At 34.0% G+C, this 27,939-nt stretch overlaps 7 protein-coding genes across 13 annotated transcripts in view; 3 read left to right on the top strand and 4 right to left on the bottom strand.

Annotated features, from left to right (window-relative positions):
* Positions 1-464: 464 nt before the first annotated feature.
* LOC126758334 (nuclear pore complex protein Nup153) lies at positions 465-11,501 on the bottom strand. 4 transcript variants are annotated; one of them, XM_050472570.1, is made up of 8 exons: positions 10,622-11,501; positions 9,978-10,355; positions 9,627-9,910; positions 4,804-9,412; positions 4,628-4,732; positions 4,137-4,208; positions 2,987-3,051; positions 2,141-2,312 (listed from the first exon to the last, which is right to left on the bottom strand). In XM_050472570.1, exons 1-8 carry the CDS (start codon positions 10,748-10,750, stop codon positions 2,225-2,227), a joined length of 5,730 nt encoding a protein of 1,909 aa, XP_050328527.1. In that variant the 5' UTR covers positions 10,751-11,501; the 3' UTR covers positions 2,141-2,224. The 4 variants fall into 4 exon arrangements, with proteins under 4 accessions (XP_050328525.1, XP_050328526.1, XP_050328527.1 ...); XM_050472568.1 differs by lacking the exon at positions 2,987-3,051 and having other exon boundaries at positions 465-2,312; positions 10,622-11,499; XM_050472571.1 differs by lacking the exon at positions 4,137-4,208.
* Positions 11,502-12,305: 804 nt separating this feature from the next.
* Positions 12,306-12,793, bottom strand: LOC126758356 (uncharacterized). Its single transcript, XM_050472612.1, has 2 exons — positions 12,707-12,793; positions 12,306-12,650 (listed from the first exon to the last, which is right to left on the bottom strand). The coding sequence occupies exon 2, from the start codon at positions 12,641-12,643 to the stop codon at positions 12,419-12,421; it is 225 nt and encodes a 74-aa protein (XP_050328569.1). The 5' UTR covers positions 12,644-12,650; positions 12,707-12,793; the 3' UTR covers positions 12,306-12,418.
* Positions 12,794-13,049: 256 nt separating this feature from the next.
* LOC126758347 (zinc finger protein ZPR1) lies at positions 13,050-14,918 on the bottom strand. The gene is made up of 2 exons (XM_050472597.1): positions 14,196-14,918; positions 13,050-14,002 (listed from the first exon to the last, which is right to left on the bottom strand). Exons 1-2 carry the CDS (start codon positions 14,821-14,823, stop codon positions 13,257-13,259), a joined length of 1,374 nt encoding a protein of 457 aa, XP_050328554.1. The 5' UTR covers positions 14,824-14,918; the 3' UTR covers positions 13,050-13,256.
* A 249-nt stretch (positions 14,919-15,167) lies between these two features.
* LOC126758350 (protein FAM210A) lies at positions 15,168-16,775 on the top strand. 2 transcript variants are annotated; one of them, XM_050472603.1, is made up of 4 exons: positions 15,171-15,250; positions 15,316-15,715; positions 15,794-15,939; positions 16,135-16,775. In XM_050472603.1, the coding sequence occupies exons 2-4, from the start codon at positions 15,333-15,335 to the stop codon at positions 16,296-16,298; spliced, it is 693 nt and encodes a 230-aa protein (XP_050328560.1). In that variant the 5' UTR covers positions 15,171-15,250; positions 15,316-15,332; the 3' UTR covers positions 16,299-16,775. The 2 variants fall into 2 exon arrangements, with proteins under 2 accessions (XP_050328559.1, XP_050328560.1); XM_050472602.1 differs by having other exon boundaries at positions 15,168-15,715.
* Positions 16,745-17,614, top strand: LOC126758353 (ADP-ribosylation factor-like protein 2-binding protein). Of its 2 annotated transcripts, none has more exons than XM_050472608.1 (3): positions 16,745-16,844; positions 17,029-17,207; positions 17,261-17,614. In XM_050472608.1, the coding sequence occupies exons 1-3, from the start codon at positions 16,794-16,796 to the stop codon at positions 17,478-17,480; spliced, it is 450 nt and encodes a 149-aa protein (XP_050328565.1). In that variant the 5' UTR covers positions 16,745-16,793; the 3' UTR covers positions 17,481-17,614. The 2 variants fall into 2 exon arrangements, with proteins under 2 accessions (XP_050328565.1, XP_050328564.1); XM_050472607.1 differs by having other exon boundaries at positions 16,794-16,910.
* LOC126758340 (WD repeat-containing protein 6) lies at positions 17,602-20,966 on the bottom strand. The gene is made up of 5 exons (XM_050472588.1): positions 20,848-20,966; positions 20,596-20,786; positions 20,291-20,537; positions 19,933-20,238; positions 17,602-19,869 (listed from the first exon to the last, which is right to left on the bottom strand). Exons 1-5 carry the CDS (start codon positions 20,915-20,917, stop codon positions 17,618-17,620), a joined length of 3,066 nt encoding a protein of 1,021 aa, XP_050328545.1. The 5' UTR covers positions 20,918-20,966; the 3' UTR covers positions 17,602-17,617.
* A 469-nt stretch (positions 20,967-21,435) lies between these two features.
* Positions 21,436-27,939, top strand: part of LOC126758336 (uncharacterized) — a 39,224-nt gene continuing 32,720 nt past the window's right edge. For both annotated transcript variants that reach the window (XM_050472573.1, XM_050472574.1), the window contains exon 1: positions 21,436-21,925. The gene's annotated coding sequence lies outside the window, so the exon portion shown is untranslated. The remainder of the gene's footprint in view (positions 21,926-27,939) is intronic.

Raw genomic sequence — 27,939 nt, 5'->3', positions numbered from 1 at the left:
TTTTTTTCAAGTTTTTTATTTTTTGATACATATATTCAATAAAATTAAAATAGGGATTTTGAATCACACTGTTGCTAGTTATGTTTATAATGCCGTATCTACACTGACAATACTTGTAAATTATTTTCACCATAACAGAAATATTCCGTTTCCACGACAGTTGGGTCTAATCGGAACGGACTCGGTCTTTTATCCGACCGAAAACTGTCCGCAAAATGTCTCGAAAATACTTCAGAAATGTTTTCTGTCGTTAAAACAACACCAGGAAATAATGTTTTTCAATTTACGAACCGTATCGCTGAAAGCGGTGTATAACTGTTTTTGAGCAACATTTAAAACAGTCGCATTCAAAGTAAAAAAATAATTACGATATTAAAGCCCCATTTATACCTAATCATAATTTTTGTTTTTCCTTGTACATAAGAAGTCAGAAAAGGGAAAAACAGAAAAAAGGACGATCCATATATTCTCTTACATGTATGTACATTATTTTATTGTAGTTGTGAAATTTCAACGGTCTTCTGCAGATTTAAGTTGGTTTCTTTACTGTTACAAAAACAAATTTCAGATAATTCAATTAGACTAAGATTTACAATTTTGTTAACACTCTTCAATTAGAAACGAATATTTATGTATCTTACAAAAGTAACAAAATATAATAGATAATAAGCAAGTTTGCGTTAATAGAAATATTTATAGTTATTAATGATGATGCACTAGAACATGACCTTCCATTCGCCAATTTCCGACGACGAAATGCCAACACACACTAGTTGAGTTTTAATAAAATATGAATAAAAACACATATTTTTTTTAATATAAACGCCTCAATTAACTTCTCCAAATTAGTGATATAGGTAGTTATGTTATCAAAACAATATATGTATATAATCTTCCTGTTTCTGTTTCACCTTAAACGCATCGTGGCATCTGGAAATATTTTCTTCTTATTCATACTAGTTTTAGTGGTAGTATAATAGGTTCTCTTTATTAAGATGTATGCACGAATGTACTACTTTCATATTTCCTGAATTACTGCACGTTGGAAATTTTGTTCTGATGTTATGTTCTTTATTTTCTAATTTATTCCTTTACCTACTATAACCTCATTATTAACTCTTAAATATCTTTTCTGCTTGATAATTTTTGTTTACACAGTATTAGAGCTCTTAAAATAGTAAATTGGTTAAAGTAACTTTTAGAAATCAATAATAATGTAATCTGTCACGTCTAATTCTGTCATTTACCAGCATTTTGCTAATTGAAATTCCTGTCTAACAGCTGGTGGTCGTAGCAGAGCTTTAAGGCTAATCGATAACATCTGTCGCAACAGTGGCTCTAGTGGATTTTGTGATAATAAATGAGTTACAAGCCTTTCGTCCAGTATTCAGTCGCTCATTTGCCATTGGCAAGGACTCTAATAACTCATTTTGTGTCGGTTTCAGTTCTGAGTTGTCTTGCCAGCAACGCACCAGATGATATTGATTAACCACTGCTGGCTGCATCGGCGGCGACGACGGGGATGAGGGCAACGAGTTATCACTTGATATTCCAGGCGAAGTTGTCACGATTGATCTTCTTACTGATCCAACACTTTTAAAATTAACTTTGCGATATTGGTTTCGCATGAGATATGAATCTATTTTTACATATGATTCTGTGGGTGCAATGTATTCTTGTTTGCTCCTGTTAAATTTCTGTTGGACACGGATACTACGCTTTACCAGCCTCTTCCCAGAGACCTGATGACCGGGTATTTCATGAAAATGGCTGACTTTATACAATTCTAATGGATTCCCTGTAATTGCATTATTTTGCCCAGTAATTGATGCTACATTGCAGGAACTTTGTGTACCATTGACGTCGATCTGACGAATATATTTATATTTATTTACTTTCATTTGGGGCATTATGATTTTGTTAATATCATATTCACATCGGACGCCGTCAACCATTTTTACATTAGTTACCAATGATGGTGTGCTTGATTCGACTTTGTTGTTGTCGTTGCTCTCGCTGGTGTTAATTATGTTGTCCGAAACAGTGTAATTATTATATTTAGTTTTTGTTGCTTTATTCTCGCCTTTCTGCGTAGTTGCAGGAATTTTATTTTTGCTCTTATCTTTATCTTGGCTGTTCCTCTGTCTCGACCATTGTATTTGTCCCGTCAGTTGGTTTTGGTGTTGGTCCACGCCGTTAATGGCGTCTGCGTTTGTAAATTGCTCTACCGTGGTGGCAGTCGTCTTGCCGGTTGACGGATCTTTCGTCGAGCCTGCATAGCACCGGGGGCGCTTGTCGCTGTAGGTGTTGGCCTGAAGATATGAAAATTAAAAAAACCTTATTATAATATTGTTTAATTATTTCAATCATACAAAAAAGTTTCACTTATGCTCGAGGAATTTTTTTTCGTTGCCTATTATAAAAACTTGTTTCTAATATCCGAGGAAATTTCGGGTTTTTAATAGGAATATAACAATAATACATACAAGTGATAAATATAAGAAATACCGAGTGGCCTCAAAACTTCGGTAGATGCGTTGCCTAACTCGTACGTAATAATTTAAAAATGAGATATTAAATTTAATTTCGAAAGAAGTTTTGATTACTTTTCGTCCATAAAAACATTTATATCGAATCGCTATGTCTCTATTTAAAACCCAAATTGGTACATTTATTTTTAAAGGAAAATAGTAAATGGACTGATATTAAATGAATGAAACAAAATACTAAAGTTATTTACACACTGCAAAGTTGAAGAAAATATACACAAATGAACGCAAAAACAAAACGATGCACTAGTCACTTTCAATCAAACTCAAATGCACGAGGCGAAACACAATTAGTACAAAGTTAGTGGATGCAGTTGGGTGATTATAATTAACTTTGGTTGCAAGGCCATTTCCTGTAGCGGTATTATACTTTTTTCTATTTTTTCGAATTCTTAGTGTTTTTTTGTTTTTGAATGTTTTATAACAGCTATACTTACGCAAAAATATTGCTTGAAGCAGGCGCAGTGCCTGCATTAAATTGGAAAGGTGCATTCGGTGTGGCCTGTAAAAAAAGTTGAATCAATGTTTACTGTCTTTTCTCAATTTTAATTTTTTTTATACATTTCCAAACAAATAAAATTTTGAATACAAAAAATATTACAAGTATTTTTAGGAATACGATTAGGATATTTAATTTTCTATTTAAAAAATTTTAATGAATGATTTATTAGTTACAAAACTAAATGTAGATGTAGTAGTGAATTTCCTAAAACTTTTAGTAACCTTAACTATATAGTGTTATAAAAAGGAGCTAATGCAAAGCAAAGATGGATGCAAGTCTAATATTTGACATAGCGGAAGTATATAATAAACAATTGTCGGACAAGTCTGGTATAACTATTAAAAATTTAAGGGGAATGAGGGTAGTTAGAGTAAGATAGAATAACAATGTAAATAAATTTATTGTAAGTGCTGTCAGAAAAATAGGTGTAAAAAGTTTTTTTTTTTTTTCAAATTACATGCATAAAAAAATTTAAAGAAAAATAAAATGTCTCTCAATGACTATTTGCAAAAGCAAAGCAATTGCTTTTAAAATATATTTCACACCATGAAATTCACTCTAAATAAAAATGATTATTATTTTACATAAAAATTACATATACAAGTGTTTACCGTGCAACATATCAGTAAATTTATATACTAAGCGCAAGCTTTCTTTGAGATTATTTTTCTTTCTAATTGGATGAACTCTTAACATGGATGTAACTCAAAGTATTAAAATCTAGGTCTTCATGGTTCATTAGTTGGTAATTATATATATTATTTACGTCCAAAGGCTTTTTATTTAAATATGTTCAAATGACGATAGACGATTTAATAACAGGATATGTTAAAAAATATTTTAATCACTTTCTTAGAAAATTATTAATATTTATGAATTTAGTATTTATCAATATTGAGTTTAAATTTGTCATGATTATTTGAATTAAAATTAATAATTATATAAACATGCGGCCTTAAAAAAAAAACATATTTTAATGTTACACAATATATATATAAGAAGCTCATGATGAATGGGTGAAATAGATGGTATAATATGTAATTACATCTTCTTTAAAATATAACAAGCCTTAAATTCAACTTTACCTCCACAGCCCCACTATTAAAATTGAAAACCGGCGCTGGTGGTGTAGCTCCGAATTGAAAAGGTTTAGCCACCTTTTATTCATTTCATAGTTTTATCAAGTCAAAGTCAACAATGTACACAACAATCATTCATATATGTAGTTTAATTTGAAGATATCCGTTATTGCAGACGAGATTTGATTAATAGAAATGCAACACCAAGTTGCCATACGTAGATGCGATTATTATTTCACAAATCACAGTTCAATACCAGAATGCAAATTACATTGAAAATTGGAAAAAACAAGAATAATTAAAGTTTATCTACATACAGTTATACAGTAGTTGAATTAGTCGTAATAATGAAAAAAAGTACGAAATTTTCTATATGTAAACAGAAGTACTAGTTTATATACATATTACAGCTATGTCTACTAGAGAAAATTAATTAAACTACAAAACATATTGTGGGTAAAAAAAAATGAGAACAACAATGAAGGTATTAGACTTACATCACTGGAGGAACCGGTGAAGTTAAAAGCGGGCGCACTTGAAGCTGTGAAATTGAATGCTGGTTTAGCTGGAGCACTTGCTTGCATTCCAAAACTAAAACCACTCTATAAAAGATTAACAAACAAATGTCTTCTTACAATGAATTACATAATTAAAATAAAATAAATTAACTTACATTTGATCCTATTTGAGAGCTGTTTCCGCCGAAATTGAATGCCGGCTCGGATTTCTTTGCAGCAGATGCACCATCACCATTAGCATTCGATGCCGTAGAGCCGAAGCTTCCGAACGTTGCCGAACTGGCGGCGCCAAAGGTCGGAGTACTGTTGAGGGCGTTGTTACCGTTATTACCAAAGGTTGGAGGTGCACCGAATGAAGATGGCGCAGTAGACACGCTGCCAAAAAGGTTTTGCGTTGCATGTGTGGTCGGTGCGTTGGAAGTGTTAGCTCCGAACATTGTGCTGGGACTCACTGTAGAATCATTGGCTGCCGCACTGCCAAAAGTAGCATTCGCACCCGCAGCTGTGCCACTATTAACTGTGTTTCCAAACATTGAGCCACTAGTCCCTGTCGTTGACGAAGCTGCAGGAGGGGCGAAACTCCCAAATAAAGGTTTAGAAGGCTCATTTGTATTCTGTGTACCAGAATTGATAGGGGATGCTCCGAAAGCGAATCCACCTTTCGGCCAACCGGCAGGTGCAGCTATGTTTGCATTTGTCGTTGTATTGCTCGATAAACCTTGCGTGGTGGCAATTGATGTTGATGAACCAAAAACAAACGGCACATTCGAGGACTGAGACGCACCGGCATTGGTTTTATTATTCGAACTGCCACTCCCAGCACTTCCGAAAATCATTGTCGCTGAAGCAATGGGCTTTGTTGACTCATTACTGATAGTTGCCGCAACATTTTGGTTTATCGATCCGAAAGGATTTGCTGAAGGTGCAGCAGTGGTTGATGGAGCTGAGGTAGTAGTTGTCTTGGCCGGTAAGCTGCTTTCACCAAACGTACCAAAAACATTTTTGGACACATTGGGCAATGTAGAGTTCGCTGTGCTGGGCGCCGATGTAATAGCAGATGGAGCCCCAGAAACGGTAGGAGAACTAAAGCTACCAAAAATAGCATTGGTAGCCGGAGAGACTGTAGCAGACCCTGAGACACCGCTACCGAAACTAAAACCCACTGTAGGCTTTGAAAAGGCCGAAAGCGTTGTAGTGGTTATAGATGTTGTAGCTATTGAAGATGGCGTTGGCTTTGTTGCTGGTGCAGTTGAGGTAGTATTACTGCCAAAACTAAACATTGGTTTAACGGTGGCAGTCGACATTGATGTGGTTGTTGTAACTGATGATTGACTGGGTTGAGTTGTGGATGTAGAGGCGCCGAAAGTAAATGTTGTTGTGGTTGTTGTTGTACCTGTGCCGAATGAAAATCCACTAATTGATTGAGACGTTGCTGGTGTTGTGCTATTACCAAAAGAAAAGCCTCCAGTCGCAGGTTTACTACTTAATGACGTATTAGAGTTAGGTTGTTCCTTAGATTCACTTCCAATAGCACTGACAGAAGGTACTGGTGCGGCAAAGCTGAATTTGACAGCTGGTGATGATGTCACCGTAGCTGTAGCAGTGGTTGCTGGCACGCCAAATTGGAAGTTGGGTTTTGTATTAAGATCATTGTTCTCTGAAGCGGTGCTTCCGCCAAATTTAAAACCGCTTATGTTTGATTCAGTTATTGACGTCTTAGAATTGTTTCCGTTATCTGCGACATCCTTGTTTTCCGTGTTCTTGCTGGAAACATCTTTTTCACTTGTGACAGTAGTAGGTTTTATGCCAAATATGAAGCCACTGCCTAAAGGTGGTGCCTGGCTTGTAGCCTGTGCGTTTTCCAATGCTGAACTTTTTATATTGCCTTCTTCAGTCTTTTGATTTGATCCGGCTACGGATGTCAATACTGCACCGGAATCTGAAGTCGTTGCTCCATTCACACTGGACCCAAAGCCAAAAGTGAATTTTGACGATGCGGCTGAGCCAAATGTAAACTTAGGACCATTGTCTGGAAAATCTGACGTTGCCATTCCAGGTTTCGCTTGTTCACAACAAACGCATTTATTGCGAGCGGCATCATTTCGCGTCATGCAAGCATCACATTCCCACTTAGCTGACATTTGGGATGCCGCTAGTGATTTGAAACCAGAATCCGGTTGAGCAGTTGATTGACCGGAAGACTTGCTGTGAACATTACTGAAACCAAATGTATATGTTGTGTTTTTAGTGATTGTTGTAGAGCTAGTTTTAGTGTTATCCTCGCTTCCACTGCCTGGTTTCTTTGTCTGACAAGCAATACATTCATTGCAATCGGATTTGTTGTTTATAAGGCAAGTTGGGCATTCCCAAGAGTTGGTTTTCGGTTTAAATGCTTCACCAAATGAATTAGACTGCCACTTACTTGTGCTTAAGCTGGTGGACTCTGTCACTCCTTTACGCACAGTCTCACATGCGACACATTTATCGGATTGCTTTTTATTCCGTATCATACAAACGTCGCACTCCCACTCATCCAAAGGTTTTTTGAATTGAGCACTCAAAGTTAAAGAGCTATCAATTAGAGGTGCTTTGGAATTGGCATTTAGCGTTGATGTAGTCGTTGATCCTTTTGTGCGCATAGTTTCACAGGCTACGCATTTATCTACATCACTCTCATTACGAATCAAACAAGTGTTGCATTCCCACTTATTGTTTGAAGCTTTTATGAACTGATCGCCAAAACCACTTGTGGACTCGTTGCCATCAAAGCTTGAGCTTGATATAATTTCTTTTGTGGTTGACGGCAAAACAAAGGGTTTTTTCAGGGCATCAAGCACACTACCGCTTTTCAGTTGGGATACTACCGTTTTACCACTTTCTAGTTTCGCTTGCTCGTTGTCTTCAAAGTTTACATCGCTTGGCGGACTAAATGTGTACCTTTTAATAACTGTATCCGAATTATGTTTTGACGAAATATTCGAAGCAAAACATTCAAAAGTTAGTGGTGCTGAAAATTTGAAATTCATTTTAATTCCTGTAGTGGATGAATCACCATCCTTTACAACTGACTTGGACATCGTTACGTGATTGGTTCGTTTTGCAGGGTCAATTTTGTTAATGGCTGCGCTAAATTTGAATGGAGCTGTATTACTGTTTCTACTGGCGTCGGCTGTACTATTTTCGATTGACATTTGCGATTTGGGCAAGGTATCGTGATTTTTTAAGCTGGGCTTAATGCTATCGAGAGGCATAGCTGTTTGAGGCTTTGGTAGAGCTATGTCAAACTTTGGTACCGACTGCATAAGCGGAAACGCTATATTGGGCAAATTGACTGGAGGTGGAGGTTCGTCTGCTTCAAAATTTGCAGCGTTCTTTGATGCAGTAACACGACCAGATGATCGAACTTTGCTTTTTATTTTATTTGTATGTTGCTGCTGTTGCTGTTGAACTTGTGGCCTCTCCTTATCGACCAAGTTGTTTTCGTTTGCTATAGGTAGTTTATATTCACCGCTCCTGACTATTGCGTGCGTGACACTGTCACTGCTTTGCATTGTTATTTGTCGTGAGCGTTCGGTGGTGCTTTGCATTTTTTTCATTTGCAATAACTGTGATATCGACGGTACTTGCAATTCCTTTACAGGTGGGGCTATAGTTGTGTTCTTAATTGTTGGCTGCAAGGTGACAGCCGGCCGTGAGTAAGGTGTGCGCACTTGTGAAAGACGCATTGCCCGTGACGCTTGTAGATCAGTTTCATTTAAACGCGTTTTAGCTTGTGGAAGATTTTGTAGATTTGCCTTGACGCTTGTATTAGCCATCTTCTTAGCTTCGCTTAAGGGTGTGGCAAAGTCGTTTATCAAGTCTAATATCCGTTTAGCTGTACTGGAAATGGCTGAAGTGTTTTCTAAACCATTGTTGCTCAAACCACTTAATGCGTTTGACCCGCCAGTATTTGCAATAAGCGAATTATTCGAAGAGGATAGTGTCGATAAACTCGAAGTGGGGCGTATTACAGTTGGTGTGATATTACAGATTCTGTTCGACCCTGCGCCAGTATTATATTTCTTGTAGGCTGCTGCGCCTCCGTATGTAGTTTTTCCTTTGTAGAAAGGTGAGAATGTATTTAGCAATCTACTATCGCTTAAAGCTGCCGTACTGCCATATATAGAAGCATTAAATTGGCGTCTATTAAGAGATGTCAGAGATAAAGTAGAATTGTTTATAACATTAACAGATTCGGCAGTGTTTATTCCGCCAGAAAATAGCGATTTACGGCCTTCTAAATGAGAATAAAAATTGATGCCATTTCCAAACGAAGAAGTTCGGCTCTTATTTCCGTTTTGGCTATTTATATTGGACATATTAAATAAACCTGTTTTACGTTGCCCTAAATTTGTGATATGAGGCAACTCAGAATTATTGCCGATACAGTCGTCACCACTTTCGGAAGATGATTCGGCATCTGCATTGCTCTCCTCAGGTATCTCTATACCGTTCAACTTTTGTTTCTTACTGCTTACCACTGTCGATGTATTCCCATTTATATTACGGCGCTCTTTCCTATCCGAAAAGGTTGATGATTGGTTGTCTCGATTGAATGTTTCAACTTCAGTTATAGTTGTTGAAGTGTCCGCTGGATCTGATCCCAGTTTCTTAGGATCCAAAACACCACCAAGGGATTGACGTTTTAAATTTGAAAACTCCATAGACATATCGCGTTCTTTAGCTGCCAGCGAAGTCGAAGGCAAATGCAAAGTTCTTCTTGAGCTGTAAAAATATATCTCATATTTATTAACATTCTTATATTAACTTCTACATATATATTTTTTTCAAATGGGAAATAAATATCTTTTTCTATCAAATATATGAAAATATATTGCAAAATATTTCTAGTTATGTGTACGATATTAAAAAATTAAATTTCTTCATATGACACTTAGTGAACATCTAAAATTTCTTATATTTTTACTCGAATCCTTACCTAATTCCAGTAACGTTATCAAATTGTTTTTCATTAATTTTCATTCTATTCGTAAGAGCATCTTGCGGTTTAACTTCGGGTACATATGTTGTACTGAACGTGGACGATGTCGTTTGTTGTGTGTTTACGTTGCTATTTACATTTCCCTCTGTGAAATTACTTGTAATGTATGATGGTGTCGGTTTAGACAATACATTATCTATAGAATGACTGATGATACTTCTATAATTATTGCCGATCGCAGGAGTCGATGCGATTAACGGCGACTGATGAACACTTGAAATCTAGATTTACACACACAGAAAACAAATCATACAAAATTTAAATAAGTGCAAAAAAATGTTGTCTTACATCAAAACTAATCCGGGATCGTTTACTAGGTGGTTCGTTAACAAATTCTGATTTTGCAGACCGAAGAGTTCTTGCCTTTGGGAAGTCTTCTTCGCTATTGTTGTCAGTATCATCTTCATCTGAGTCTTTGTTGACTTTATCACTGTGGCCTAGATTTTCTTTATAATCTCTGCGTGAAAGACTTTCATTTTCATTTGTGTCATCATCATCGTCATATTCTTCATCGTCCTCAATTTCTAAACGCCGACGGCGCCGCGCCGTGCCTAAATTGAGGCTTCCATTTAATGAATCATTATTTCGTGTCGATGGTGAAAACCATTTTGAAAAACTGCTAGGGATTATGCTAGATACTCGCGATTTTACTTTCCCAATAATCGACTGAAAAGGCAATCCAAACATTTAATAATATTAGTTTAAAAAGAATATAGAAATGTCTGAAGATTATTTATGAAAGAAATTTCTATGTATTTAGTTAGCTGCAAATACGAAATGCACCAATATTATTTAGAGGTCAGAGACCCTGGCTGCTTGGGTTCGTAAAAAATATGAAACTTTTATAAACTATTCTATTATTCTATAAACTATTATTTATTAATTACAATGTCAAATACATTTACTTAATAGTTTATAAGCACTGTACTCACGTTGTTCGCTGAGCCCGCCAGATCCTCTAAGGTGTCATCGTCATTATTGCTGCTATCATTTTTCTTTGCTTTCTGCATTATACCTTTGCTTTGCGCCGCGCTTTGACTACTTTCATACTCTGCTGACATAGCTAGGACAATGTCGACAGCAGGGGACCTCTATATTTTATTAAAAATTACGCTCACAGAAGTCGCAATTCCAACACATTTATTTATGCATTTACTCAATTTGTTTCATATAATCACACATATGTCTCAGTGACAACAATTTTTATGTTTTATAACAGATTTTGGCAAATCTGAATCTTTAAATTATACCCTTCACTTTTTATATATTTTTGAAACAAACTACAGTTTGCAATTCTCGAATAAAATTTTCCTTATTAGAGTTCTTCATAGTAGTAACTTAAAATAAGTAAGGCCTCTGTCGCTACCGAGGGCAGCGCTGCTCTTGCGGCACGTTACTTTAGATTTCCCTTCAACAAGCAGTAAGCGGGTTTCCTACTTGCTCTTTAACGCAAAATGTAAGCTTACATCTATTGCACTCTTTTTCTCAAGCACATTACAATTGAAACTTCCTTATGCCGTTTTTGATTCGATGTTTTCGCTGTCACCGTCCCCACCAATTTTTACCACTTTTGCATATTTATCAGCCAGACATTCGAACTTTTAATTATAGTTTTATACCGTCGTCACTTCAATAATAAATTTACTTTAACTACGTTTAATCCGTAATATTGTTCTCAAGATTTAGGAATAATTTTAAACCCAGAAGATTAAAAGAAAATATGGTTTTTTAAGACTTTTCGCGGAACCACGATGAAAGAAACAACGACTTTTAGAAACGCGTGAGTACGAACAAGAATAAACGAACAAGCAACGAGTCAAAGATCAAGTCGTTCAAATAAAACGAATCGGCAAATTATTTAACGAAAATAAATGGCGGTAGCCACACAGAGTTGTAGTAACTGACAGATAGGAAAAACTAATTAATTGGGAATTAAATATATTTCTTATTGTAAAGAAAAATATGGTAAAATTGCTCATTCTCAACACTTTCTACAAAAAATGTTGAAAAGGAAAAATAAGCAATGAACTGATATATTGAAGAATGGTCAATTATAATCCATTGAACCCAGTATGCACGAAAAGTTAAAATATTAAGATTCTGGGGAATTATTTTGTTTTGCGTATATTTAACCATTATCGTATGAGGTTTTATTATTTATTTTGGATATTCCAAAACAACGCATAATTTCGTAACCGTAATTGGATTAAAAAACGTCCGAAATTCTGATTTCAATTGGAAGGGGGGCATTCTCGCATCGAATAATATCTTTAAATGTAGGAATTAATGTTCTGCATCTTTTTCCTTACTTTATGGTCCAATGTCAGCTCTACAAAACCTCGCTAGATTTATCAATGAATTGGAAAACTCACCAAGTTCCTTATTGGTTTATAAATGTTCTTTCGCAAAGAATGCCTAAGACTATGAAATATATATAAATTTAAACCGGTGTGTTGAGTTTTATATAAAAAAGTGAAAATATTTGATCAAAATAACTAACTGAAGGATTATTAAAATTGTCACAATATTAATGACAGATGTGAACTGTCGATGCTTTCTTACAAAACTCAATATTGGCATCAGTAAATAAAGTAATCACAAACAGTGTATGCCGACTTGAATTACATGGTAGTACACGGAGAATATGCATTTATTGTTGATCGCTTACAAATCTGGCTTCAAAATTGTATTAACTTAAGAGTTCATTACGAAGTAGGACACCTAAATACTTAATCTTTTCGAACTTTTTCTGCACGTGGATCATCGGGACGCATTACAACATATCCCATCTTATATCGCCGGTTATCACCGTCTCTGGCATAATATCCAGCAACGCCAACCGCTGCCATTCCCAATCCTATCAGTGCTAAGACTGACCCGCCAACAATGTCTGGAATCTCGTTCCAAGCACGCTTCAGGAGGCCATGAGAATTACGCGCAGCTGAAGCAGACATTTCAAAACTGTAGAAGACAATATTATTGAATTAATATTAAAATATAAAATATATAAAACCCACAATATTGATAAGAATCACCAACGTTACACAACACAAATGATAGAACTGTCACTGAACAGCTGCCAGTGGAAAAATATATGGTTGCCAATTCGGTAATAAAAATAGCGAAAATTATTATTAACGTATTTACGTGAAAACAGGAAAACCAAAAATTAAACTTCGGTACTATATCTTAATAATATGTATATAAATAATTAAACTATTACAAAAGTGAAGGTGTGTTCAAGTTTATTATTCAATGAATAAAAATATTACGTTGAACACACGAAAAACTTGCAAGTTACTGTTTACTAACTGCTTAATCCTTGGATGTTGTAATTTGATAATAGAAAATAGCAAATAGTATAATTAGGTAATTGTTTTTATTTGTGCAGAATATAGTAGGTTTGGACAATGACTTTGAGTAAATATGAAATATAATTACATTTGTTAAACAGATCCAAAACATAGAAAAATAATTAATACAAATTTTTCCATATATCAATATTTTATATTTTCCACATATAGTACTTTATTGTTAAAAAATAGAAGTAAATAGTTTCGTTTCGTGTTATTCCTGATAGTTTTCGGTTTTGATATCGTTAAGACCAAGTTCTTCATTTTGATCGAATGAGCGTTCGTATTTTACAATGACTAATTTTTCGTCTAGCTCATCATCTTCTGCCATAGATTGTACATAACTATTTCCAGCGGGATCATCCAAAACCAAAGTTGCTTTCAATTCCAAAGCCAAAATTTTTTCGAACTTATTTACAACGGCTTCCATACGTTTCTTACTCTCTTCGTCAGCAGAATCACGAAAAAAGAAACTTTCATCTTGAAGTTGGTCTCTCATAGCTACTATAATACCTTCTATAGTGGTGAAACGACCACCAAGAGCAGATGGACCAACTTCACAATCTAATTCCGGAATTCGAAGGCTACATGTTTCAGATTTTAGCACATCTCGAGTAAGATCTTCCTTGTTTTCAACTTTGACTTCAAAGCGAATACCTGTTTCCTCAATCCCACCTCCAGATTTTACCTCATTTGTTTTACACCCACAAACTTCGCATACTGTCGCCATTATAACAACTTCTTTAAAATGTGGAATATTTGTTAGTTTCATATTCGTCTCGCAAGGCGAACCACACTGTGAACATAATGTTTGAAACTGCAAAACTTCGCCATGTAGATCATCAATGCCCCAAGCGTCTTCCGCAATGGGTTTCAGTAGATGTTTCTTTTGAGTTTTCGAATTTTCCGCACTATCATTAGTTTCCTCTGCACTTGACACATCTGTTGGACAGTAAATACCTAGAAATACTCATAAACTTAAAAATAGGAATAAACTTAAAAATAGGACTTTTTTTCACTGAGAATATGAATATGGTTGTGTTAAAAATGTACTATTTCATCTGAGCTAACTAAATTATACTTTAATTAAAGTATCTTAAAATTATAATGTCTATATATGTATGTATGTATGTATATATGAAACGACACTTACCAAGAATTTGATCTTGCTCCCTTTGTCTTTCGAAGTGAAGAATCTTACAACCCGGATCCGATGATGGTGCAAAAGGATTCTCAATAAAACTATTTCCACTTATGTCTTCCAAGACAAGTGTAAAGTTAATTTGTTTCTCTTTTATAGAGGTTAACTTTTTGACATACGCATCAATTTCAGCTGCAGCTTCAGGATGTTTTTGTTTTCTGTTTTCTTGATCTTGAGTCAGACCTCTTATCGTTCTGTCAAGTATGCCCTCAACGGTAGTTATATCGCCCTTTTGACTTTGAGAAGGTATTTCCAGTTCTACTTCAGGAATGCTTACGGATGTGTAATCCGAGCGTACTACTCGTCGGTTTAAGTCTTCAGCATTTTTAACATTAAGTTCAATGCGCACACCTTTTTTCTGTATTTCTGATGCTGACTGAATTTCACTGTTTTCATAACCGCAATGTTCACATTTAAAAGACATGAGCACAATCTCCTTAAAGAAAGGTATTTTGGTAAGCAGGAGACGGGTTCTGCCTGAGCGAAAGCAATTCATACATGCGGATTCAATATCCGTGGCTTCTAGATCTGGATCATCCCCGTCAATATTTCTGAATATGGGTTTCTTATCATCAGCCATATTTTAGAATATTTATTTTTTTAAATGTAAAATTAAGTTTCACTATTGGAATAAACAATTGAAATTACAAAATCTTTCATATACATACGTATGTATATAGCTAACAACGTGCTAATTGGGAAACAGTGTGGCATGTTGAAATATTTTTCGATCAGCTTAGAATGTTTGGTCGTGATATAACATTAGAAATCAAGTTAGGTATTTAAAACTAAAGATACGAAGTTAAATGTCCTAAAATTTCTGTTGGACATAGTTGCCTTAAAATCATGTATTAATATACATTGAATTTATTAAATTTATTAAACTAGCATAAAGCTTTGTTAACTACAGGGTAAAATGTGAAAGACTTCAACATTGTTAATTCAAATAAACAGCTGATTGCACGACAATCACCGGTCTGAGAGTTAATATAATATTTTTGGAAAATGTAAGAGAATTTAAAATATATAATGTCCTTTAAGTAAATGTAAAACGACTTTTCTACCTTAAAAGAAGAAATAATTGACAAAATGACCACATTGAGGTTGATGACGCGTATTGGGCAAACTGTTTGGCAACAGCGGCAAGGAATGCAACTGACAGTTTTGGGTAACATGAAGTACAGATCATGGTACCTACTAAACTCTCACAGCACAACACAATGTATATCACTTGCACCCTTCGTAAGTAGTCGCCATTCATTTAGCACAAAGAAAACTGCGGACTTAGCTGGTAAAACCGACACCAAATCATCTCCGGTTTTAGCCGATGAGGATATTTTTGGTGAGGCATCTAAACTGGGACTATTTGCGAAATTCAAATTGATGTACAAAAAATATTGGTATGTGCTTTTACCTGTTCATGTTGTTACTTCGATTGGTTGGTTTGGAGGTTTCTATTATTTGTCAAAAAGGTGAGATTGGACATTAATGTGCATATGCATGCTTATACATAGCAACATAATTTTATTCATTAATTTTTACTATTTTAGTGGTGTAGATATTCCATTGCTTCTACAACATATGCACCTTAGTGAAAGTATAGTGGAACGCTTCCAAAACTCTAGTATGGGTCACTATGCGATAGCCTATCTTTGCTACAAAGTGGCGACTCCCCTACGTTATGCGGTTACCTTAGGTGCGTAAAATAACAAAATTTAGACCTTCATTAACACCCAAGTTTAGAATGCAAACCATGGTAAAACACTTGTAAACTATATCGGTATATGTGTATTAAAGTTAATAATTTTTTCCTTGAGGTTTTCGTTTGATATGTTCAGTTGCATCCCATATAATAAATTCAGTGTAATTGAGGTAAATTTTATAATTGCAGGTGGTACAACCGTGTCCATAAAATATCTTGTTCAAGCCGGACATATTAAACCAATTCCCAGTAAACGAGAATTATTGCAGATGTATGAAAAAAATAAAGCCGATAGAGCTGCTGCGAAACTAGAAGGGATTGAAGAAAAGCAAAAGACCAAGGGCAACGAATGAGGGATTCCAAAGTGATATTCACCAAAAATTCAAATACTTTAAGTGACAAATGATTACCGATTTGCAATTCAAATTTCTCAGTCCTGTTTTGACGATTAAAACAGTAAAGGATGGTGCGGAATGAACATTTTACTACTTTTTCTTATTTTAAAGAAATGTATTCATCCATGTACTAAGTTATTTTTTTACTGTGAAAAGTACTTTTTAATTATTTTACTTGTTTCATTAATGCAGGACTAAGATTCTAAGAGCGGTAGATATTGATAAAAACAATTCGGTGTGATTTTATGTACATGATATTTAAAAAGAGGGTGTGAAATGCCTACTTCTATTCAATAGTAACCTCAAGCTCTATAGCAACGACAAATAAAACAACAAATAGGGCATTTAATGTCAACAAACCGAAAATAACATAAAAAATACATCTTTTGTGAAAAATAATACATAAAAACACGAAAATATATTTTGTTAAAATAATATATATCTTTTATTGTAATGGAAACAACTTTATCGGATGAATCCTTGAATATTATCGGTAAATCGAAGGCTAGTCAATTTTTTGACGATGTTATTGGTCACATAGAAGACATTGTGCTTGGAGAAGATTTCCAGGTTATAAATATATTAAATAAAAATTATAAAATGGAACTACTAGCTTCATATTTCAAATCTATATTTTCATGACGATTTTCATACATGGTAAATAAGTCAAATTATTTCATTTTATTAGGCACTACATAATGATTTTCTGGAGAAATATTGGCATTGCATTGAAAATACTGAGGAAAACAAACTAGTATATATGGATATATTTCAAGAGTATACCAATACTTTTGAGACCTTCCTAATTAAAGAACTTTGTGCTCGTATGCCTGATTTCAATATGAGCCAATTTGCGGACGAACTAGAGTAATTCATATGGAATATTGGAAAAGCAATTAATTTATTTGTTTTTCATATAGGAAAAATGAGGCGTTCGATGATGTGTTAAGTAGCGGCGAAATTATTGAACTTTTACACTCATTCAATAGCTTTGAGACTTTTAAAGAACTTATGCTAGACTACCGCAGTGCAAAAGAAGGTCAAATGGAGCATCTAGACTCAAATATCCTCATCACAACTTCGTATTCGACCACAAACCCGGCGATACCCACTGTAACCGAAGACAAATGTGATATATAAATTATTTCGCATTAATATTGAACAGTCTGCTATAACATACATATGTATATGTATATATATTTTTCAGAATTCGACTAAGCATTAATTAACAAAATTATGTGTGAAATTGAAAAACCGAAAGTATTTCTAACAAATTTTTATTGTTTCAATTTGAATATTTGAATGCCGCAACCATAAATGAAACATCGTTTGAAATTGTCAATTTGCAAACCTTTGATGTCTGATATGGGTGTATAACAAACCAGTTCTGTTGCAGGAATTCGCAAATGGATCTTGTTTACAACCTGGTCTAGGCCTGAAGTATATGCGCAAAGATTCTCGTTATCGAAAGTTAACTGTACCGCAGTTACCTGTGCCGAGTGTGCATTTTCAATACAAAATTTATTTTTAATCTCAAATGTATTTTCGTTTTGTATTTCTAAAGAAGTATAGGAAACTGACTGGTCATCACCACCAGTAAGAATATGAAGCATATAGGTGTTAGGCTCATAATATATGTCCAAAGCATTTACTCCGCTTGCGTGATGTGGCAGTTTAATTGGTAATTCTACCAAACTCAAGTTAAACATGCGTATCTTTCCATTTGTACCTGCTACTAGAATGTAAGAGTTCGTGAACGTCCGTACCTGCAGCAAACAACAGCCGCAATAGAAAGCTACCTCGGAAATAACTTTAAAAGATTCACTAACATGTAACTTGCGCAAATAACCGTCTGAACAACATAGGAAAACAAAATATTCCACTTTATTGCCTGAATTATTAGTGTTCACTTTAACCACATCGCATGACATTATTCGAGTTTCCGGGTCGGGTCGGTAAGTTTGCGTCTTTTCGTCTTCACTTTGTTCATTCTTATTTAAAGTATAACTCGTAAGTTCATGGACACGAAAATCTTTCAGGTCCAATAACGCTATGCATAGTTGCGCTCGGCCGCCGCCTGTAAAAATTAAAACAGCATCTTGTTGCATTTGTAAAATTTTTAATGCTCTCACATTGGATATATGTGAATGCAATTCCGCACATTGCTCTAATCGACCACCGGACATTAATTTAGATATTTTTACCATGTTATCGTCTCCGGCACTTACAACTATACTAAAAGGTACTTCAATGTGTCGTGGTTCAATTATATTCAAAACGTTACATGAACGAGTGTGCCACTGATTTCGTAACATCTTTATACTCTTAGAAAGGATATTGCACATTTTATGCTTATGAAGTCTTAGCACTTTATTTTTTATAAATAGTAGTTGCACAAACTTTCTCCTGTCTTCAGAAGTGATATCGTAATGCCAACTGCGATGTCCTCCACCACAAGGTATTTGTACGGATATGTCATAGTCGTGAGACCAAATCACGAAATGGTTATCGTTAAAACCCAAAAGAAATTCATTATTTTCAATTACAGCTAATTTCTCCACCCAAGCTACTGGTACAAATGTGCGTTGATGTGATACAATCGTGTCGGACTCAATTCGTATGGAAAGCATCCGCAATGATCCATCATGACCGGCGCTTTGAATAAATATATAATCTTTTTGAACTTCTTTGAGGTAAAACATTGTTGCACCTAATGATCCGTGCAGATGCCGAATAGTGTCCACACATGTGCCTTCAGCAGACCCATATTCAATTCTAAACAGTATTGTGTTTCCCATACGATTACTAACTAACAGATAATCTTTTAATTGTTTTACTTTTATACGTAGGGCTGTTGTTGTCCATGGTTCCTTGCAGTGTGGTAGGCGAACAGCGATTTGAATCACTATGTTTTCACCTTCAAGGAGCAAACACTTTCCAGATTCATCAGAAATCAAAAAGGAATTATTATTTAAAAAATGGAATGAACGTATTACTCCGTCAAGTATATCGGCATCAAATAATATGTTGAACTCGTTTTCGTGGCAATACTTAATAAGAGTTAATCGTTTGTAGCCACATATTGCAATGTAGTTGTCTTGTACTTCAAATACAGTGCATTTATATTTTTTATGCATATCAATGATGTGCCATGGGCCACATTCATGTTTATAATTTTCCTCATTATATTGAAAGAGGGCGTACATAAGACGATTTCTATTTGTTATACCAACTAACATATTAGATTTGAGAAACTTTGCTTTCGCCACATATTCTTTTGGTTCTAAATCTGGGACAATCATAGTTGTTGAAAAAATCTCCGATTTCTTTCTAAGTACATCTTCAACATTGTATGCCAGCAAGTTTCCCGTTGATCCGACTGTATACAATGTGTGTGTATATTTGTCGTATTCGAAATTCCATATCACTGCACCAAATTGAATACGTTGTTTGAACAATAATTCAGCCTTACGGTTCCAAATACAAAAATGAGAATCTTCTCCGACTGTCACAGCCATTGGTTTCCGATCTGTGAAAAGTACACATATACATTAAATTGAAAATATAGAAAACATGAAATACAATAATTCACCGAAATGTATAATTTTTCCTTGAAACACTCGTGCAGCATGACCATATCCACTAGCTATTGCAGTAATTTTTAATTCATCCCAATAATCATTTGACGTTCTTTCAAGTTTCCAGAAGCGTATTGACCGATCATCTGACGTAGTGGTCAGCAAATTAGATTCATCATCAAAGTCAATAGAAAAAATTACTCCATTATGAGCTGGTTGTCTATGCTTTAGTTCCACTTCTATTTCAATGCAATCAATCTTTCTAGAAATCGTCTCAGCAATAAATGGCTTCCAAATGAGTAGTTCTCCAAAAGCATTCCCTAATTAATTTCCAATCAATAATTTTCATTTACCATTGCAATGCACACCTACCTCCAAAAATTATCAAATCCTCATTTGTTCTGCCTCGAATATGGGAGCAATAAAGTGTGGATTTCTCATTGGAGGATGACTTCGCTGTAACTTTACAAGAATTCTTTTGTTGAGCGGTTTCTTCGTAAAGGAATCGGAGAACCACACTGTGAGCAGTAAGAAGGACAAATTCATTTGGATTTTGAAGAAAGTGTGCATAACTGATCCAGTCAGAAAGACGAAAGTGAGAAAGTTGCGTAAAGGTGTACTATAAATAAGAAGCTACTTTCACAAAAGAACATGCTCATATTTTATAAATATAACACCTTATATTCGTCGTAGACATACTGCATTAACATACATTCTTTTTCGCCGTGTACAATAATTCTTCCTTCATTAGAAGGTGCGTTTTTCAATAATACATCAGCAATGCCATGCACTTTAGCGCGCAATTTCTGCGCAAGCACGAGGCATTTAGATGTGTTCGGTAAATGCAGGTGTAACTCATTGCCAACACCTGCAAATAAGACATTTGACCAATTTAATAAAAACAATAGTGTGAGATATATTATTTATACCTGAAAGTATTGCTCCTCCATGCAATATTTTAATTGCTATGGAATCTGTAATTGTCAACTCCGTTTCCATTACTTCTAATTGGAAAACTCTTGACAGTTGTTCTTAATAATATAATTACAATTGACGTAGCAGAGTTTCATTGGTATATATATAATCGTAAAGCTAAAGGTGTATACATACACGGCAGATACGTTTATTTCATTTTCCACTAAAACATAAATATATATGTATGAACATTGTAGCAAACAAATAAAACCTTTCATTAGGAGATATTTAATGTAATCATTAAGCATGTGCATTTACATAATATTAGTTGAGAAATTCGACGATGAAAATTAATATTTAACTCTTAAAGACACAGCTAAGTTGAGGAATAATACTATAATGGATGCGGTTATTATTACATATTATTATAGTATGTTTGTTTATTTATTTAAACAAATTAGGAACAAAGGGAACATTGAGTGCATGAAATTAGACAATGCACTTAGCGTAATAAAAAATACACTTCTGTGTACACAAAAGCTTCAACCCTGAACCCATGGTTCCAGTGGAAATGGAATTTTATTCATTTGCAATTGCAAATGTAAAATGTCATCTACAGCAGTGTTGTTATTTTTCGCGGCGGATAAATTTGTTTCTTTCTCGCTTAAACCATTAAGTAGTTTGAATTATTCGAATATCGTCTTTTAACATGACAAAAATATTTAATTTATAAACCACATTTTTTGTGTTCGTAAACTATAAAGCGGTACTGTGCGTAATAAGTCTAAAATAACTTATATTTTTGGTTATTGGCTTGGAAAGTAATACACTCAGCTAATTTCAAAGCTGTGGAGTAAGAGCAAATGCAGAAAAGTGTAACCTGTTTATACGCAAGTGTTGGTTGGCTTAAAATGTCAAAATTTAGACTAACTCATAGTTATTTGTACAATATGCTTTAAAACAATATATAAAACTATTGCAATTAGTTAAGTGGGTTATTGTGAAAATCTTTGTGGATTAAAGTTGGTTCTAATGGAAAGAAAAACGAAAATATTAAAATATTTTATAATTACGGCCTAGTCTGTTAAAAAGGTAAGTCATGTAATTTTTTTATACTTGTGTGGTTATTCACAAAGTTGTTTCCTTTATATACATATGTATGTAAGATTGATTGCACGAGTATCTATGTATTGATAGATGAGATAGAACCAATAAAACATAAATTTTCATTTCGTCTCGAACAGGTTTAGTAGCGAATATTCATACTTATTGTTTACGTTGCAAAATGTATGCATACATACATACATATGTACATGAATATGAAATGTGTTTACATTATTTTAGAGAATGGAGAGATAGTAATTTGGTTAAAAAAAGGTTTTTTTTTATGACACACCTACTTGTGATTTTTTTTCAGTAAACACGACTCAACTGGTCTTAAAAATAAAATTTTCGGGTAAATTTTAGAATAGCATCCCCCGATTTCGGTATATAAATTGGTATGTATGGATAGAGGAGGTCCTCCAGATTCAGAAAATATATGTGCATAAATTGCCGCTGATTTATGGTTTTTGAGATATGTATTTGCATTTAAAGTTCAAAAATTCAACTATTTAAAATGCGTGTTTCTCCCATTTATAATAAATTTTATAGTTATATTTTTAACTTTTATATCCACTAACACTTCACTAATTCATTTCTATCCATTTCTAACCATTTATGCCCCTTTACAGGTAGCATACGGGCACGATGGGAGACATCCCGTAATTGTACGGAGTGCGGTATTTTGGCAGGGAGAGTTTTAGGTCCCTAGCAGTGAAGTTTTGGGAGATAGGCGTTAATTTTTGAACACATGCTATTAATTCCATTACCCGACGTAATTAACGTGTAATCATCTGCATATGCAGACTTCTTCTAGTGGTTGAGGGAGTTTCGAAATATAGTGACTAAACAGTAAAGCGGAGAGGACACCACCCTTCGGAACCCGCTGTTTAATTCTCCTTAATTTTGATTGTTCTCTTCATGGTCCACCTCTTAAGTCCTGGAGGAAGCTTGGTTTGTTCTATGTTCTGAGCAGCGTTGTATGGTTGACTGTGTCGAAGACAAGTTCAACGCTAGAAGAACAGTTCTCTCACAGAGCAGTTTCTGGTTGAGGCCACAAATTAAGGAAGTTCTATTTAAACACTATTGGCAATTCAAGAGTTTGATTTATGAAGAACTTCGAGTTAAAAAAGCTCTAGTTATGGAAGTTTAATCGTAGTTTTGTACCTGTTTACTGTGAAATCTCTAATGACGACTTCTTTGTAATGATCAAGATATGTCTGAATTATACGGTAGATCATGACAATTAAATTATCTAATCTTGTCTATATCATTATTGAGAACAACGCTATGCAAGAATGCTACGGTTAAACATTTAGCCTTGAGGCATTTAATTTTATTACGATTCATATTCAGTTTAGTGTTGCAGGATAGCTTAACATGTTCCTATACGTCGACCACTTTAGCTAAACCTACATAAATACATATTAGCATAATAGTACCACAATGACAATGTGACAATTATCAAAATCTGCTTTGATGTCGAAAATAGACAATATAAATATGTATATCTTATATTTCGAGAGCATATAACATTTGGCTGCTGTCGAATTCAACTCTTCCTTACTGTTGTATTTATTGCACATATGTACATATGTTGAATAAGATTTTAAATATGCAAATACATATGTTCTCCACCTTATATACATACATACATATATATGTACAAAGATACAAGAGTACAATAAGGAGACGTTTATGTTGAAAATAATATTCTGTGGATTCTTAAAAGAATTTCCCAACTTAAACACTTGCATACGTAGTTAGATACGTATCATTTTCAAACAATTGTCATAAATGTCCATTCTCTTTTCACAAGTTCTATGAATACATCACCCAGAGAATGCTACTGCACTGATATACTTATGTATACTGAAAATGACGAAGTGATGGTTATATGTATTGTATTGTAACTTTAAAATAGTATAATAATGTCATCATTCCAATGATGTCTGATGCAGTGTCTGTTGTACGTCAGAAGATGGAGGTGTTAAATTACATTTTTGTAATAAAGACATCATAGCTTTTCCAAACAATATAAAATTTAAAAATATTTTTAAATGACCTGGGATAGATATTTTATTATGTACCGTGACTAACTAACACATGAAGTACGAATTTGAATGAAAAAATTTTCCAACACGTACAGCGATTTTTGTCATTTAAGTAAATGCTGGTTGGTTGACCCCTTGACAATAACACAAAAAATTCTAAGTGCTAGGAAATTTTAACACTTGCAAACTGTTGCTACAGAGTATAATAGTTCTTTCACCTAACGGTTGTATGTATCACCTAAAACTAATCGATATAGATAAATTTAAATAATTTGAAATCCGAACCACAAAACGCCATTAACCATAACTAATCATTAAATTAAGACATAAAACTGGAGATCGAAGTACCTAAAGGCAGTTGTGGGCAAAAATTTTTGAAATAGTGGGCGTAGAGTCGACATCTAATAAGTTTAATACATATATCTCTTAAACCATTAAAGCCACAGCAACCAAATTCGTCCAGCTCAAATATTATAAGAACTGCTACCGACAGTGTGAAAAGAGCTGAAATCGGAAGATAAAAAGCGTAATAAATCAATAACTAAATATGCCAGAGACATTAAATTTTACCTCCGAGGTGGTATGGAAGTGCTTTATGAGAGCCGGTGTAATTGTAATAACTCTGTGTGTCAAAAATTGGTTCAATCGGGTCAATACTTTCCTCAGCCCCCAAATACCTAATATAAATATTTTCGATCTTCCAGTGGCTTTATACTATATATATCGGCCAATATTTGAGTTATCCCAATGAAAATTACAGAGCGTGTTTTACGTTTAATAGTGTAACTTTGTGTCTAAAACAGATAAACTTGATTGACTTAATAAAATATACATACATACATATATAAGAAAAAATATATGTATTACAGACGGATAGTAATACTAAAAAGGCCTGAATTTATTTTGTTGAGTTTGCGTAAGTTGGACTACTTGTGGAAATATGTTGGTAATGTTTTGAAAACTTCTAGCAAAATTACACATATTCGATTTGTATTTTGAAAAGTTCCTTAAATTCTTTTGCAGTCATACCCCACATATACATACATAAATATGTATATAGATATGTGAGGTAGCATTTTCAGAGTTATAGTTTTGTAATTCTATTGCCTTTGTTATTTTACGGAATTTTTATGGCAAATGTCTTCAGCACGCGGAAGGTGTTTATGCTGTCAGACTATTGATGCTCAACCCAAAAATGCATGTGCACATACAAATATAAATACACATAGAAAACAAAGGAACAACAAAAATGAAAGCTACCTCTACCATAAATCTAATAGAAATAAATCCAAGCATCTGTATTTATGTATATACATAGATAGATGAAGAGACATACTGATACCATCCATACATATACGCATATTTGAATCCAAAAGACACTTTTCTATGAGTTTGTATTAAGAAATGCATAATATTTTAAAAATGTTTTGTCAAAAGTTCAAGTCGATTGGAAAAAAAATTGAAGAAGTTACTAGTGTTTTTTTTTAACTGTTTAGGTATTACATTACATTCGATTTTTTTTGCGTTCAAAAATTAAAAGCAAAGTCGGTGTCCCTTATAAATTCAAAACTACCTCCCCGAACATTTTGAAATTTTTATAATCTTGCTACAGATAATAGTTCTGTTCACCTAACGGTTGTAAGTATCACCTAAAACTAAGCGAGATAGATATAGGGTTATATATACATATATGATGTAAGCAATATGAAAATTGAGTAATAATGGACATTAAATAGGCTATAAGCTTAGCTATATCCGCGTTTGATTTTTAATAAACCTTAAAAACTTCCAAATATTTTCGGTAAAAAGTCTAAGAGCGAGGATAATAATCATAACTGAAAAAATAAAATGTATTACTAAAATGCCGATAATTGATTAAAATATATGAAATGCAAATGTCATAAAAACGAGAGCATATTCATTTCATGAATATATTCGTAATGTGCACACTTCAACCAATGTTGCTAAGATATTCAGGAAACATTTTAATTTTTTTATTTCGGACTATTCAACATCAAGTTAGAAGAGGTCGTAGATCACTCTAAGAGGAATTTCGTTAAGGTCGTCCAAAATCAGTTGTTGTGCAGGAACCTTTGTGCCCAAACTGACATTGCAATATCGTCATGTGATCTATTTTGGGATTGAGACAACTATGGACATTAGTGAGTTCAATATTGCATAAACATTTACTATTTCGATTGATCGAGGGAAATGTAAACAAAAAATACGTTAGCGGTGTTTCGAAACAAATGTATGACATCGTGACAGATGTGGAATCGTGAAATTATGCGTATGACCACGAGAATAAACAGCAGTCGACTGTATAGGTGTTTCCAGATGAGCTAAATCCAACAAAAGTTATTCGCACCCGAAGCACGTCCAAGCAAATGGTCGTCTGATGCATTTTTAAGCACTCAAAACTTTGATTTGATGAGTCATCCACTGTATAGTTCTGACTTGACACCGAATTACTTCTTCTTATTTCCGTACGTAAAAAATAAATAAAGAGGTCAACGTTTTTCGACAAGTGAAGGGGCGGTTGATGCGTTCGAAATGGATGTTTTGACAATTGGAGAATATTTGTTTTTTGTTCTCTAATCCCGAAATATAAAATGCAACCCTCGTATAGGCGTAATTTAAAGCAATAAGTCAAGAATAAAACCATTTCAACTTTCGAAGTAAAGTTTCAAGTCAAGTCATATACCGATACATATTTTGCTACTATTAAGATTTTGTTCGATAATTTTTCATAGTTGAAAGGTTATCAAAGAACTCATTAGTACATGTGTGAATGTGTTTTGAATACGTTCAATACTCTTTATATGTATTTTGTTGCTGTATTTAAAAGAGAAAAAAGGCAAAGGTGTACATACTCCGCTTTTCAAATACGAATAAAAACTCACTGTTATGATTAAGAAACACAAATGAAAGCTTTTTTTTGCTCTTTATGTTCTCAAAATAATTTTTTTTGTAATGTGATTTTTGTTATGTAGGTGAAATTATTATATTGCTTACAACACAGCTCATTCGTTTCATTACATTTTTCTCGCAGGCAATAGACAATGTTGCCCTGCACTTGTGCACCAGCTAGGAAGCAACAGACACATCAATTTATACCGTGTTATTTTAGGAAGCTCATTAATACGTTAACACACATACATACATAATTTCATCGAACAATTGGGCATTTTACAAGTAATTATTGGGTTTTGGAGAAGTTTGCTGGCGGAGTGTGAAAAAGTTGTGCGCACGTGAGGAAATATGGAGAAAAATCTTGATGGAAATCCTCAAACAATATTATTTTTAGGTTAAACAAATAGCCATATATATGTACATATGTATGTATTAGGGTGATTCCAAAAAAAAAAAATTTTTTTTCGTTTGGTACTCGGAAAAATAGGGTTCCTATACACCTCTAAGAAAGCCTCTCCAAGCATGAGTTCTTAATTATAACGGGAAGGTCCTCCTACATACAGGTTTCTATTTTTTCTTATTATCAGATAGAAAATTTATATCTCGCTTCCAACTAGTACTTCAAAAAATATCTTCTTCCTTGTAGGAAATTGAATGCTCTACAAAAAAGTCTCCTATGATTTTTTCGTAAACCCAACCGTTTAAAAGATATTAACAGTTAAAGTTTGGTTATTTTTGGAAAATTTTTTTATTTTTTATGAATTTTATAACTCAATGAAAAAAAAAAAATATTATGAATGATGAAAGTCAACACTATTATATATTCGATTTTTGTTGTTAGTGGTTATATGTTCCCTCTAACTTCACTTGTAAAATTGTAATATTAACCTAAATTAGTTAAAATAGGTAGTCGGCTGAATTGCTTGTGCAACCGGACGCTGTATGTCAATTTCACCGAACTATGACGTTCACGTCATTTGTACTTGCTTTTACAAATAATATATTTCTATTATTATAACTTAACATTTCGGTACATAT

The sequence above is a fragment of the Bactrocera neohumeralis genome, chromosome 5 (assembly GCF_024586455.1).
Source record: "Bactrocera neohumeralis isolate Rockhampton chromosome 5, APGP_CSIRO_Bneo_wtdbg2-racon-allhic-juicebox.fasta_v2, whole genome shotgun sequence".
Classification (NCBI taxonomy): domain Eukaryota; kingdom Metazoa; phylum Arthropoda; class Insecta; order Diptera; family Tephritidae; genus Bactrocera; species Bactrocera neohumeralis.
Note: the sequence above shows the minus strand (reverse complement) of the source record. Positions and strands in the feature narration are given on the sequence as shown.